The following is a 14,063-nucleotide window of genomic DNA, read 5'->3' on the forward strand; positions in this document are numbered from 1 at the left end:
TAAAAAAAAGTTTTAATTATTTAAAAATGAAAATACGTGGCATATTTTGAATGGAAGTATCACCAGCTGACGTGGTGATATGGTACCATTGTATGATTTCTCCTGGAAGGAAACAAATAGGAGAAATACAAGTCCTGGAAAGTTGGAGATGAAATTCTGAAATGCGGGTTTGGTGAACTGGGTCTTGTGAGCTTAGGATGAACACTAATGCTGTGTGTAGAAAAAGTTCATCTGGGCTCAATCCAGCTTTGAGTCATGCTATTCCTTGAAGAGTGTGTGTTGTTAGAGTCGGGCAGAGTATTGAAAGTCCCTGAGGGAATTTGTCTGCCGACTTCTGCACTGCCAGAATTGAGAAATGGTGGCTGTGTTGGTTGAGGAATCTCGGGATTTTCGATCAGCATTTTCACAACTAATGACATTGCTGGACGCAGCTCTGCAGAGGCTTGTACACAAAGTAGCCCAATTTGAAGTAATCTAGATGCCTCTTCTTCATCAAACTTACCCTCTAGGAGTGGATCAACAACACTGCATAGCCTACCCGTTCCATAAAGGTCCCAAGCCTTTTATGATACGAAAACATAAGAAATAGGTTAATATTTGCTTAAGTTTCATAAACTGTAAGTCGATGACAAGAGAACATATGCAAAATATATTCATTTACCATGTGTAGAATTGAAACTGAATTTGGAATGTAGCAGTTGTTCCTCTTTCCACATACGACTTCGATGACAAGAACTCCAAAACTGTAAACGTCTGCCTTCTCCGTCAACTTGCCACGAACGACATACTCTGGAGCCATATAGCCTCTAGAGAAGCAAATTTTAAATGTTCTACGTTAGAAACTATAAGCATATCTATGAAGCAGCAAAGAAAAAAAAAAAGCAGGTGCTCAACTTACAATGTGCCAGCAATGGCAGTGCTGATGTGAGTTTTATCTTCAGGAAATAATCTAGCAAGTCCAAAATCAGCAATCTTCGGCATGAAGTCCTCATCCAACAGAATGTTGCTCAGTTTTATATCCCTATGAATAATCCTCACTTTTGATTCTTCATGAAGATAGGCCAAACCCTCAGCTGTGCCCAATATGATTTTATACCTCAACTCCCACCTCAGCGGGTCGACATTATTTTTCACTGAAAATCATTCAAGGGATGAATAGCAAGAACAAGTAAATGGACTGAGAAGAACCAATTGTCTTCCCCAAAACAGGACAGAGAAGAGAAAATTACCAGTAAAATAATCATGAAGGCTTTGATTTGGGACATACTCAAAAACAAGAAGGCTTTCAGGGCCTGTAATGCTGCACCCCAATAGCTTTACAAGATTTTTATGATGGATCCCACTAATCAAATTGACTTCATTGAAGAAATGATCCACCCATTGCCTTGTATTGAAGAACAGCCTCTTAATGGCAACAACCTTCCCATCTGGCAAAACTCCCTGTGTTGTTCATAAAGAAATTCACGAAGTCAATTGAATCCATTCCACATTACTTATATCCAAATCCCTCCTACAGAAAGAAAATCCATGAAACTACCTTGTAAACGGAACCGGACCCTCCTTGTCCAAGCTTGTTAGAATCATGAAAGTAATTGGTGGCCCTTTCAAGATCTTCATATGAAAAATTGAGTTGGGACTTATTCACAGTGGCCAACAGAGGACCTAATTGCTTTTTCTCTGAAGCAAATGTGGCATTAAAATTAGAAAACAAAAATGAATTCAGTGCTTAAAGATGGAATCTATTAGAACTTCAAGCCAAACCTAGGTACCTTTCCTCCTCTTCAGTATTTTCTTCCTTGTAAATAAAGCAACTGAAAAAATACTCAGCACAACAGCAAAAACAGCAGATGTTACAGCCAAAATTATGGCCAAGCCGCGGTGTCCTAACAAACATTTGCATGCCAACAATGAACATTATTACTCAGGAACAGAGTTGGAGCGTTCACAACAGAAAACCAAATTTCAAAAGTCTTTACAATTCAATACATGAAACTTCAAAATCGATTTACAGTCGAAATCAATCCAATTCCAGTTCTTTGTATCAAAATAACACAGACAAAAAGTAAAAGCCAAGAAAGCCAAGAAAACCAAACTAACCTCCATTTCTTGCAGCATCGGTGCTTGTATTGTTACTATAAAACTTCTGAGTCGAATACCTCAAGTAGCAACCAGCATTCAAGACCCTCCCTTCTGCTTTCGGTGGGCACGACCCAATTCTGACAACTGTGTCAGCCAAACACTCTTCACAAGCAGACCCATTCACAAACTCCCAACACTGAGCCAACCCATAAACCGTCTCATTCCCCTGACCCACAAACCCAACAGAAAACCCATCATTCTTCGGCGCCACGAAACTCAAGTTCCTCACCAACCTCAAAGCATTGTCCTTGAAAACACTCTGGTTCCCACCAAAACCTGTGGCCCCGCAAACAGAGGTGTCTTGGGCGCTCAAGCTTTGGTTGAAGAAATTGAAGTCATCGTACCTCAAATAGCACCCATCGAAGAAAAGCCGGCCCCCACGAGTTGCTTTCTGAAATGGGAGGCACCTCAAAATCTGGGTCTTGCACTGAGCAAAGCAGACATCGCAGTCTTGTTTTGAGAGGTCCTTCATGCACTCGCCGAAAGCGTAGACGGTGTTGTTCCCGGTTCCATTGACAACAGCTGCGTATCTTTGGACAGCAATCTGAGGAGTCACTGCGTCCATGGTTGCCAAGAAGTTGGCTATGAAGGTTTGCCTCTCTGCCATCAAAGCAGTCTCGTTGGTGCACATCAGGGCTGCCTCTGTGGCTCTTGGGTCAGAATGAGCAATCTTTACAAGAAAAAACAGAGGAAGGAGCAAAAGCAGCACACAGTTCTTGGACATGTTGAAGTTTGGTGCAAAGTTGCGAAAATCATTCAAAATCTATTATGGGAGCGGTCGGAATTGAATAACCAACAGTAGCATCCACCATCCACAAGAAGAAGGAATGTGATGGGGAGTGATAGAATGACCAGTTGGTGATGGTGGATTGACCGTGGATGTGTGGAGCCAGGTGGTGACGTGGTGTCTGGTTATAGGAGCTTGTTGGGTGTAAATGACAGCTAGCTAATGGTATATCACTACTGCGCGTTTTCTGCGAAAGTCAAAGTCAACCGTCGATTGCTGCTGTTAGAAGACGGAGACGGGACGTCCAACCGCGTACGGAACAACAACGAATAACTACGAAATGAGGAGCTTTCCAATTTTCTGAACCTCAGATAAAAGACAAAAGAGCTAGCTTTCGGCATTGACAATTTGACAATCAATGACTCAATGGGTGGTAGGTTGATGCGACCTCTCGACGTAGTAAGAGGCGTATGCGACATGTCGTTTCCGAGCATTACCGGAACCGGATATCAAATGGCTAATGGATAAAGATCCGAGGCCCAATCTAAAATGAGTGTTTCCATAGTCATCAATATGGCTCAAGCTTCGTATTTATTTTTTCAGGCCCAAACGAAAGAAGGGCTTGTATTTCTCTTTGCGGTGTCAATTAACAATGACAAATGTTTTGCTGTCAATCTTGCACTTTAATTTCTGATCAATTAGTAACTTAATACGTCGTTAATCACATGTTTTGGCACACTCCATAATGTAATTCTATTCCATGATCTGAGCCCCCGCTTACTTTTTGAATTATGAAATCATATTATGGAGTGAGTCTAAACGAGTGATTAACATCGTATTAACTTTATTAACTTTAACGCTTGAGCATTATTACTTAAGTGATTTAGGATTTATGACTTATATGGAAAATATATTAATGAATTATATCCTAAAACAACCTAGTTTCTTTTACACATAAACACAATATCAACACAAAATAGATTAACCGAAGATTTGTACTTGTCTTACAAATTAGTACACAAAACCAAAACAATGAAGAATGTCCTTTAATCCACGGATGGATTACAAAGTTGATAAACGCAGATAAAAAAAAAAAATCAATGGTGAATTACGACTAACACAACAATAATGTCACAATCATAATTCTTAACTACTTATAATGTTTGAAGAATGCTGCTAGCAACATTTTCATTTGAATATTCTTTTTTCCTCATAACATGTATCATTCTTCTTAATATTTATGCAACTATGGCCTATGAATTTGTTTTAAGTGTAAGACGATGATGAAAATGACATGAGGAGAAGGGAAAAGTCCATCCAATAAGAAGATTAAAAGAGAGAGTTAGATAACATACCCCTTAATATTTTGTGTTTAAGAGACAGGGGAGGGAGGTGGGGGGGAAAGCAGAAAAACCGGCCGCAATAGTGACAGGAGCTGCATAAATTAATGGCACCGACCGGTCCCACGTGTGGCCCACGGCGTGCGAGAAGAAGACAGAGACAAAGAGTAGAGCTTCAGAAAAGGTCCTAACATTTCCTGCTTATATACCACACAGCCTTTTTCAGTTCTTTCCCTTTTTATACATGAACGTGCGAGCCATCTTCTCTTAAACTAAAGGCACCAGAATTGTAATGGCGAATGGGGCCTCCATATTCTCCAACTTGTAACTAGAAAACCTGCCACCCCTTTTATTTGTTTTATGCATGCCAAAAACAAAAAGATAATAAGAATCCACCACTTTCTCAATCAAACTCTCCTTTTTGCCATCTTTGTTGTTCTGCAATCTGCTCTGCTAGGTTTGGTTTGATGAACATTCTCTCTGTGCTCCATGTTATTTATATTACTTCAACAACAACAAAAACCTTGGACCACCAACCTTTTTACTTTGAGTTCTATTTTGGAAATCTGATATAATATTCTGAAAGTTTAGGTGCTGCAGGTTATTCATAATATACTGCATGCCAGAGTCCAACGAGAATAAAATTGTGTTTTTAAATCGATGACAACCCCATTTATCAGATGGAGGAATCCAGATCATTCATTTTCATTCATACCTTTAAGGTTTCAGCACCTTCTTATGAACTAGTTAAATTAATACAATATTAATTAAGGCTTAATAATGTTATCCAAGTTCCTATCTGAAAAAATATATATATATACTACTTTCCTCATCTAACTTCCACTCAACTAAATGATGGATTTGTCCTTATATTAAGAAGCTGCAATTTCCAATCATAAGACACACGTAGGATGACGGAGTAATTTTTGTATGTTTCAGGTACATCAGTTGATTTACACTCCAGTACACATGGGACATGTGGAAATATTGTCCAATACATATAGGGCATAAAAATAAAATATTTACACATGTCCCATGTGTATTGGATTGGATGGTACACCAACCAGTTGGTGTATTCGAAACATACAAAAATTTATCGGACATAAGTACACAAGAGAGAATATATCACCTAGGATTAATGGAAACTGAAATTGCATGATTAGTTATAGCAAAAAGATCAAGGGTAATAACTTGGAAGGCAGCTAAATTTGCTCAAGCTTGTAGGAATATATATAATGGATCACAGATTCACAGATGGATAATTAATTTTGAATCATAGGAAATCAAGCAGCTGAAACACATATAGTTTCTTCAGGACATAGTTGTTAAATGGCTCATCATTTTGCACTAGTTTTGCTTGAAGATAGACAGATTTTAAATGGCAGAATATTTAAGCTGCATACTTGTAGATGACTCAGAGATCATTTAAAGATAATTATTAATCCAAATTCTATCATAAAATATTGTAACAAAAAAAGAAAAAGAAAAAAGAAAGGGCACCTAGTGCAGTAGAAGAGGCATAGAACTCATAATTAAATTTAAAAGCTAGCTGGCTAGAAATGAAGGGTGTTCATGAATATTAGAATCCAAGCAAGGTTGCTTTCGTAAAAGACCCTTGTATAAAGTTTATAAACTGCCTATAACTACCTTACCCTCCCTGCTGCAAGCAGAGTGCTTCCTGAAACTTAGAGACAATATCTCTCTGCTCTAAGCATACATAGAAGCCTAAAACACAGATGAAGAGGAGCAAAAATTTATCTTCTCTACTTTTCTTGTTTTTTATTGCGTTTCTGTCATTTCTTATAGCTTCAGTTGAGGCAAGAAAAAATCATACCAAGAAGAGCAAACCACATAAACATCATCAAGGAAAGGGTGCCACCAGTGGCAATAACACTCATAATTCACATTTGCCTGGCCCTGCTCCAGCCCCTCCTCAACCCCAACAGTCTAACGTTTTCCCCATCTTGTCATTTGGTGCCAAGGGTGATGGAGTCTCCGATGATTCGAAGGTAAAACAACATTGGGAAGTGCATATATATGTTCTTGTGTGCTTGCATGAATAAGATAGAATGAAATAACATATGTTCTAATTTTATTGAGCATCCCAATCCATCAGGCACTTGTAGCAGCATGGGAAGCGGCCTGCAGGGTTAAAGGGGCAACTGTGGAAATCCCTTCAGGATTCAAGTTCCTCATCCAGCCTATAACTCTTGATGGCAGCGGTTGTATGCCTGACCTTGTTCTTCAGGTTTATTTTGTTCTCTCTTTTTTTAATTTATCACTTCATCAGATTTCAATAACTATATATTTCATGCTGCATTAGGAAATAAAGAAATGAAGAAGTGTAAGAAGTGCATATGCTTCTTGCACTTAACCATGCTTTAATAACATGCAAAGCTAACTAATAATATTAATGTGATTTTGGAATTCCAACAGATAGATGGAACTCTCTTGGCTCCTTCAAAAGCAAGTACCTGGCCAGAATCCAGTTTGTTCCAATGGATAAACTTCAAATACGCTCGTAACTTCACCATCCAGGGCACTGGCATTGTTGATGGCCAGGGCTCTGACTGGTGGAATTCATCTGCGCATAAGAGGTCCGAGCACACTTCAGATACGAAACCCACTGTAATTATATCTCTTTCGAGCCTTTTCTTCCTTCTCATTATAAACTGTTTGAAAAGAAATAAAAAAATCAGATGCAATGCAACATATGGTTTTAAAGGCTCTCTCTCTTTTCTTATTTTTACATGCAGGCTTTGAGATTCTATTGTAGCTCAGATGTCACAGTTCGAAACATCAAAATCATAAACAGCCCTCAGTGCCACTTAAAATTTGACAGCTCTTCATGGATCAAAGTGAACAACATTACCATCACTTCACCAGATTATAGCCCAAATACAGACGGCATTCACTTGCAGAACACACAAAACGTGGAAATTCACCATTCTACTATTGGCTGTGGTAAGTAAGAATAATCAAGCCATAATTAATATCCTTTTTTTTAATTATAAATAATTGAAAAATAAAAATAAAAAAGGAAAATGTGTGCTAAAAAAAAGTAGTCAGTGCCCAGTGCCTAGATGGTGCATTGCGCACTTGGAATTGTACTGAAAAAGATAGTTAGCTCACTGGTACGAGGAAGAAAATAATTTATAAACTGGTGCCTCATAAACCTTTTGAAACGGTAAACTGTCACTCAAGTATAACTTTTGAAGCAAGCAGGGATTTGCAGTGCACAAGAAAAACAATGTGCAACTTGCCAACTTGACTTCTGTATGCCTGATATTGGAGCTCCACATTATTATTGTTATTATATTAAATCCTAACATTTGTGGTTTCTCTCTTTATACAGGAGATGACTGTGTATCCATACAAACAGGATGCTCTAACGTTCATATTCATCATATTAAATGTGGCCCTGGCCATGGCATAAGGTATGCCACATACATATACAATGTACATTGACCCTTGTTAGATCTTAGTTTAAATTTCAATAGAAAACATGAGTTTTTTTTATTTTATTTTTATAAATCAACTATGCATAATTTTGTTTTATTCCTTTCTTTCTTTCTCGTATTACAGTCTAGGAGGACTCGGAAAAGCCGAAAGTCTAGCTTGTGTCTCAAACATCATCGTGAACAACATTTTATTTCAGAATACTCAATCAGGAGTTAGGATCAAGACTTGGCCGGTATGTATAAATAAAGTTAATAATTAATTACGTACTTACTAATTAAATCCACATGTTAATAAATCCTAAATTTGGCAGGGAGGAAAAGGGTCCGTGAAGAATGTATCATTCTCCAACATCCAGGTTTCCAATGTGGGGGTTCCTATAGTGATAGACCAAAACTATTGTGACAACATGAAGAAGCATTTGTGCCAGAACCAAACTAGAGGAGCTGTGGCAATCTCAGGTGTTAAATACGATAATATAATTGGGAATTATTCAAAGGAACCAATTCGTCTAGCTTGTAGCAATGACACTCCATGCACAGATGTGGATCTTATTGATATCCAGCTTAAACCCACAACCGGGGACCCGAGATCACTTCGATCCGATTTGTGTCGAAACTCTTATGGGAAGTCTAAAGCTCCCTTGCTTCCTTCAGTCATAGACTACTGCTTGAGAAGGGATGGGGGTCAAGTCAAGCATATAGCAAGGTCGCTTGAGAAGATGTGTTAGAAAGATTTATTTGATTTAGTGGCTTCTTTGAGCTTCCCTTCTACAAAAATATTTACAATTCTGTTTGAAGGTGATGGATGGTATAAAAAGATATTTAAAAATATTTATGTTTGCTGTGGTATTGTAGTGTAATTCAGTTCGTACTTTGTATGAAAGAATAAATAAAATAGTTTCTTTGTTCTGAGTAAAAGGGCCTAAAAGCTTCCAAGCTTGAATTGTTTATTCAAATTTGTGTTGTGTCCACTTTAGAACGAGAAACCAGAACCAGACCCGTATGAGTGGGTGACTTAGGTTTTGATAGTGGAAGAGGAGGTGGGTGCTGGCACCGTCCAACGCAGCCTTTAGGCCTCAATGCACGCGCATGGCCTAAAAAACTTTGCACCGATAATAAAGACGATGTCTTTACTTTCTGTCTCTTGATCATTCATCAAATATAGTATTTGTTTACAGACTCACTTGTTCATCTCCACTCTTAGCCTACATCTTTCTCAAATTTTATTTTATTTTCAATCGGAAAGTCATTGTTTATTAGCTGACAAAGATTTTGGTAACTTGTAGAGATATGCAACAGTTAAGTTTCTCTTAGAAGAGCTCAAAATCACAACGGATCAGAAAGATCTCTTGCTAAAAAAGTCTGCTTCCTTGGGTTTCAATTTTCATCATGCACCTACACATGATATGAGAAAAAGTGTGAACCGATCCACTTGGTTCCTCAAAAATCTTTGACATTGATTCAAGCATATGTAGCTAGCTACTCATGATATGATGCAGCCTGCTTAGTGATCACGTCCTTGAGTCTCTCCTCGCCATGTTACATGTTTTTCCATATTTGCTAAGAAGAGTTGTGATTTTGATGGGAAACTTTCCTCTTCTCGACTATAAAGTCTGGAATTTTATTGTTTGGCCGATGACCATTTGGCAAAGAATGACGTGGATCAATGACAGGCTTGCTGTTGTATAAAACCGGAAGGCTATACCAAATAATAAGGTCCGTTTGGTGAATTGGATTATGTAGTTGGATGAGATTTATAATCCTCGTCAAATGTTTGATGGCCTAAAAACAACATGGATTGGATTATGTCTAATCCTACTACAAGCCAAATGTAGTATGATTATACCTACCAAAATGTTGGGATTAAGTCGGATTGGAGTATGTCTAATCCTACTAAGCCATGTAATAGCACATTTCCATTAATTCAACCCCATAATCATATGTGGTGGTATCAAACACATTATTGGATTAGTGTTATTATTTCCAGTCCAATGTAATCCAATGCAATCCAATTCTACCTCATAATCCAATCCAATCTCAGTCACCAAACATGTCCTCAACTATAAGTCAAGAATCACAACATTATGTTCCCATTTCCTTGGAAAATATGGGAAAACATGTAAGATGGTGACTGAAAATGGAAATTGTAGAAAAGGAAAAGAAGACGAAGTGGGCAACAATTTATTACCATGTGGGCTGCATGTGGCAGCTTATATATGGTTGAACCAATGCGAAAAACGTTTGGCGAAATCAAAGAGATGGCTTCACTTCATCTTGAAAAAATATTGTGGCTTGTCGTATGATGCTATGAAATTATTTATTTGAATCGTAGTAGCTTTGAATGTGATTTAATATTTAATATTACACAATATTGTATGTGTTAAATGAATGAAAATCCAATTGTTTCATTGGTTTAAAGTACAATTTTTTATTACAATGGGTGTCACTGTCAACAAGCAGCTCATCTCTTTGTCGCTGCTCTTTTTTGCCTTCCTCTCAGGCCAAGCTTATGGACAGGGCATGGATCTATGTGCCGGAGCTAACTACGCAGCCCTCTGCCACTCGGTTGTGGGAAGAGAGAAAAGCCCATATGTCGCCGCGGAGGCAACTGTCAACCGATTGATTTCAGAGACAAAGCAAGCAAAGAGTTCGGCTGCTAGGCTTCCCCACAAGGACTCTCCAACTTGCACGTACGTGTATGACGAAGCCCTTTACAGCCTGAAGGAGAGCCTGCGGAGTCTCAAGAGTCATGACATAGGCAGCTTCAACGTCAAACTCTCTGCGGTTATGAGCTTCGCCGAAGCATGCAAAGACTCGTTTGAGGAAATGGGGAAGCCATTCCCCATTGCCAAGCAGAATGAACTCATCAAACACATTGCCAGCAATGCTTTGCATATAGCAACATTCATTCCCTGAAGACGCCGCTGTGATTATTCATGGATTAGCCTAAAATAATTTGTAATACATATAAGAGATGAAGAAAACAAGTGAGGTTACCAAATATGCCGCAAAACTTTTGATTAATAAGAAGAGTTTGATGGGTTAATGTAGAAGCAAAACTAGCTGGGCCTAGCAAGGCATTGCTGATTCTTATCAAGAATACCCATAGCCCAAACAAACAGCGGAAAGGTCCATAATATGCCGCAAAACTTTTTGGTTTTTTTGGTCGTATATGCCCAAAAACTGTCAAACTTTTGGGAATCTAGTCTCTTGTGTTTTCTAGGCTTGCATTAGGAGGACGATGGTCAAGGCTTTTGATGAGTAGAGTCTAGAGAGGTGGGTAAATTTCATGCCAAATTCGTTGTTCAATTCCAAATCATCATCAAGTTGTTTGCTGCATAATTCTGGGAGCTTCTACAATGAGGGGTTAAAGTGAGGAGGTTATTTGAGGAGATCGATCCGATCGTCAAAACATTTAAAATATTTAAGTCCCATGATTTCTTTACATTGTTGATGGTGAGATTTGACCTCCTCAAATAACCTCCTCACTTTAAGCCCTCATTATAGCATTTCCGCATAATTCTACCTCCTTATTGGACTTAAATTGCTTTGGCTCTGTTAGGCAATAAAAAAAATCACCCATTTGAAACAAATGTTTGACACAATTGACCACATAAACTTTCTTGCTTTAACAAATATTGACACCTAAAGGAAACTTTTCATTTTGCTTAAACTAAAACAGTACTTGATCAACTGTAAAAGCTATAAACATGCAGAGATTTCTGAGCTTTTTTGTTTGAAGCTTCACACATGTGGTGGTGAAGTGTCATCAGAAGGCCTGGTTACAGAGTCGGGTTTTCCTCTTTCACTTCTGCTGTTCTCAGCAAATTTGACACTTGCCTGGTGAAACCCTTTGTCCTTCTCCTTCGAACTCCACTCAGACATGTAGTAGTCTTCTTCTGTGGCCTTCTTTTCAGATGGACCACAGAACATGCCACCCCATTGTGGGAAGTAAATCAAAGTCATTGGGAGGGTACAGCAGATGATCATGATCCCCATTAGAGTTATGCCTGTTTCTTTTGAATATTTTGATCCTTTGAAGAATATCAGTTGGGTCAGAACCGCACCCACATTTCCACCTCCTCCTGTCATACCAGATATGACCCCTAATGACCTGAAAAAACAAAAAGTATGGAAATTGTGTCACAAAATTACACAATAATGTAGCTACTAAACAAGGCAACGTGTCAAAGCTTTCATTTCTCTACTCTGACCGTAGAGGTAGAGGGATCAACTTAAATTTCTTTCATGAAAACTAACACTTCGATCGATGTTTCTAACTTTCTGTGATCAATTAGCTGTTCTCTGCTAGATAATTAATATTGCTTGACTTGCTTTAGTTAGCAAATCTTTCTCATGGAAAAAAAAAACTAGGGAAATTGAAAAACTTAAATTATGGAATAAATATTTGTGAAAAAAACTTACCTTCTCGAGACAAAAGGAACCACCCCAAATGTAAGCCCACAAGCACCTTGGACAAAGAAGGAGAACAAAATCATCACAGCAATGGATGCAGTCAAAGAATTCACCTGCCCAAGAATAACACAGAGGACACCTCCAAAGGTTTGTACAATCCACAAAGTCCACAACCTGCCCCTCATCCCAAACCTCTTTGCCACTACATCTGACAGAATCCCTCCTCCAGGCCTAGAAACAATATTTGCCAAACCAAAAGTTGCTGCTATGATCCCTGCAGTGTGGAGATTCAGATTGAATCTGTCATAAAAGTACTCTGCTATTATGTTGTCCACAGCCAGCTCAACCCCAAAGCAATATCCATAAGTCAACGCCAAAATCCACCCTCTGTAATTTGTAACCCCATGGTAGAAGACGCTTGAGAATTTGTCTTTTGGCTTCTCCCCAGATTTCTGCAGGCCAAGGAAGTTCCCGTCTGGCATGTCCTCACCAAATATCAGAATAAGAAATGCTGAAAGCGTCTGAAACAGGGCAGGGATGAAGAAGGCGATCCTCCAAGCTGTGAACTTGGCAGCGCCAATGTTCTTGATGACGTCAAAAACAAGGGGCATGATCAGCTGCGTTGCTCCACCACCCAAGTTTCCCCACCCGCCTGCAACTCCATTGGCTGTGCCAACGACTGGAGGAGAGAACATGGAGCTCATCCAGAATTGGGTCGAGACGAAAGTGGCCAAAGAGAAGCCTGTGAAGAAACGCACGAGGAGGAAAGAGATTGGAGATGAGGCCATGGAAGTGAAAAAGACTGCTGGTGCAGTGAGGAGGATGAGCGAGGCAGAGGCAAGCCGCGGTCCAAATAAGTCACAGGCAGTTCCCATGGCTATTCTTGCAAACACTGCACCAGAAACTGAAGCTATCCCGGCATTACCGATGTCGGTAGCCGTTAGATTGAGGTTGTCACGTATGACAGGAATGAGAGGCGGCGCGGCGAAGCTGGAGACAAAGCAGAGGAAGAAGGAAAACCAGGACAAGTGAAACGCTCGCATGTGGGGTTTGGCTATGGAAAACAATCTGAACTCGGTGGCCTTGTGATCAGAATCCACAGGCAGAGCAAATTTTGGAGACTGGGTTCCCATCACACTGCTCTCCACTTCCATTTTTTTCTACCCTTTGATCGGAAACAAGAAAAGAGCTTGAAAAAAAAAAGCAGGAACAAGAAACTTGTAACTGGTTTTGGATATTGGGTAAGACCGACTGGTGCCTTACAGAAGATACATGCATACAAACAAAAGTTCCAAGCTTTTGCTTTTCTTGTGTTTTGGCTGTTACTTATAAATAGTATTGATGAAAAAGGGGAGGTGTGGCCTTCTGTAGCCCCGAAAGGCATGGTTTTGGAGCTTGAAACTATGTGAATCCGCCGAGTCTCACCCTTTCACTGCGGCTTGAAGATGCAGGGGAATTAAAGTTGAATAGATCAAAAGACTTGGAGGGTAGTGGTTGGCAGGTAGTGTGTTTCAAGTTTTGAGTGTAACGTTTTGTGGAATTCAGATTCACAAATGCCAAGGATTTTGGAATTTGACGTACAAGTTGGGCTTGGCATTGACTTATTAATTTGGAGCTTTGGAGCGGTTGCCTTCTTACAGAGGGATGGAATCCAAAGCAGTTTTTTCTTGACTGAGTAAGAGATTCCCCTTCTATCAAATTTAATGTGCATTTGACTTTGGAGCTTGGACTTATTTCACACATGGCATAGTGGACGGTGAAGGATAGTATAGGGGCTTCAGGTCTTGAGCCCTTAACCATCTAAACCACAGAAAATCTAAGTCCTTAGAAATTAGAATGGATGTGACGTACACAACAAATCAAACCCCTACAAACAATTCATAGGAACAATTTATATCAAATACAATTACATTTAGAGATATTTAGTTATATACCTATTCTTAGCACTAATAATATAGATAACTAAATATACCTATTCTT

The 14,063-nt window shown here is 39.2% G+C and overlaps 4 protein-coding genes across 5 annotated transcripts; 2 read left to right on the top strand and 2 right to left on the bottom strand.

The window, feature by feature from the left end:
- On the bottom strand, window positions 1–2,978 carry LOC103321800 (cysteine-rich RLK (RECEPTOR-like protein kinase) 3). Of its 2 annotated transcripts, none has more exons than XM_008223639.2 (7): window positions 2,098–2,978; window positions 1,770–1,811; window positions 1,538–1,677; window positions 1,230–1,440; window positions 899–1,133; window positions 662–806; window positions 1–560 (listed from the first exon to the last, which is right to left on the bottom strand). In XM_008223639.2, exons 1-7 carry the CDS (start codon window positions 2,861–2,863, stop codon window positions 228–230), a joined length of 1,872 nt encoding a protein of 623 aa, XP_008221861.2. In that variant the 5' UTR covers window positions 2,864–2,978; the 3' UTR covers window positions 1–227. The 2 variants fall into 2 exon arrangements, with proteins under 2 accessions (XP_008221861.2, XP_008221860.2); XM_008223638.2 differs by having other exon boundaries at window positions 1,770–1,883; window positions 2,098–2,977.
- Window positions 2,979–5,892: 2,914 nt separating this feature from the next.
- LOC103321801 (Pectin lyase-like superfamily protein) lies at window positions 5,893–8,585 on the top strand. Its single transcript, XM_008223640.2, has 7 exons — window positions 5,893–6,215; window positions 6,323–6,454; window positions 6,643–6,834; window positions 6,963–7,170; window positions 7,562–7,643; window positions 7,792–7,900; window positions 7,979–8,585. The coding sequence occupies exons 1-7, from the start codon at window positions 5,943–5,945 to the stop codon at window positions 8,393–8,395; spliced, it is 1,413 nt and encodes a 470-aa protein (XP_008221862.2). The 5' UTR covers window positions 5,893–5,942; the 3' UTR covers window positions 8,396–8,585.
- Window positions 8,586–10,103: 1,518 nt separating this feature from the next.
- Window positions 10,104–10,583, top strand: LOC103321802 (uncharacterized). The gene has a single exon (XM_008223641.2). It carries the CDS (start codon window positions 10,104–10,106, stop codon window positions 10,581–10,583), a length of 480 nt encoding a protein of 159 aa, XP_008221863.2.
- A 666-nt stretch (window positions 10,584–11,249) lies between these two features.
- Window positions 11,250–13,654, bottom strand: NRT2.5 (nitrate transporter2.5). Its single transcript, XM_008223642.3, has 2 exons — window positions 12,093–13,654; window positions 11,250–11,781 (listed from the first exon to the last, which is right to left on the bottom strand). Exons 1-2 carry the CDS (start codon window positions 13,235–13,237, stop codon window positions 11,412–11,414), a joined length of 1,515 nt encoding a protein of 504 aa, XP_008221864.1. The 5' UTR covers window positions 13,238–13,654; the 3' UTR covers window positions 11,250–11,411.
- Between the last annotated feature and the right edge of the window lie 409 nt (window positions 13,655–14,063).

This window comes from Prunus mume, linkage group LG2 (assembly GCF_029339155.1).
Source record: "Prunus mume cultivar Tortuosa linkage group LG2, ASM2933915v1, whole genome shotgun sequence".
In the NCBI taxonomy this organism is placed as follows: Eukaryota; Viridiplantae; Streptophyta; class Magnoliopsida; order Rosales; family Rosaceae; genus Prunus; species Prunus mume.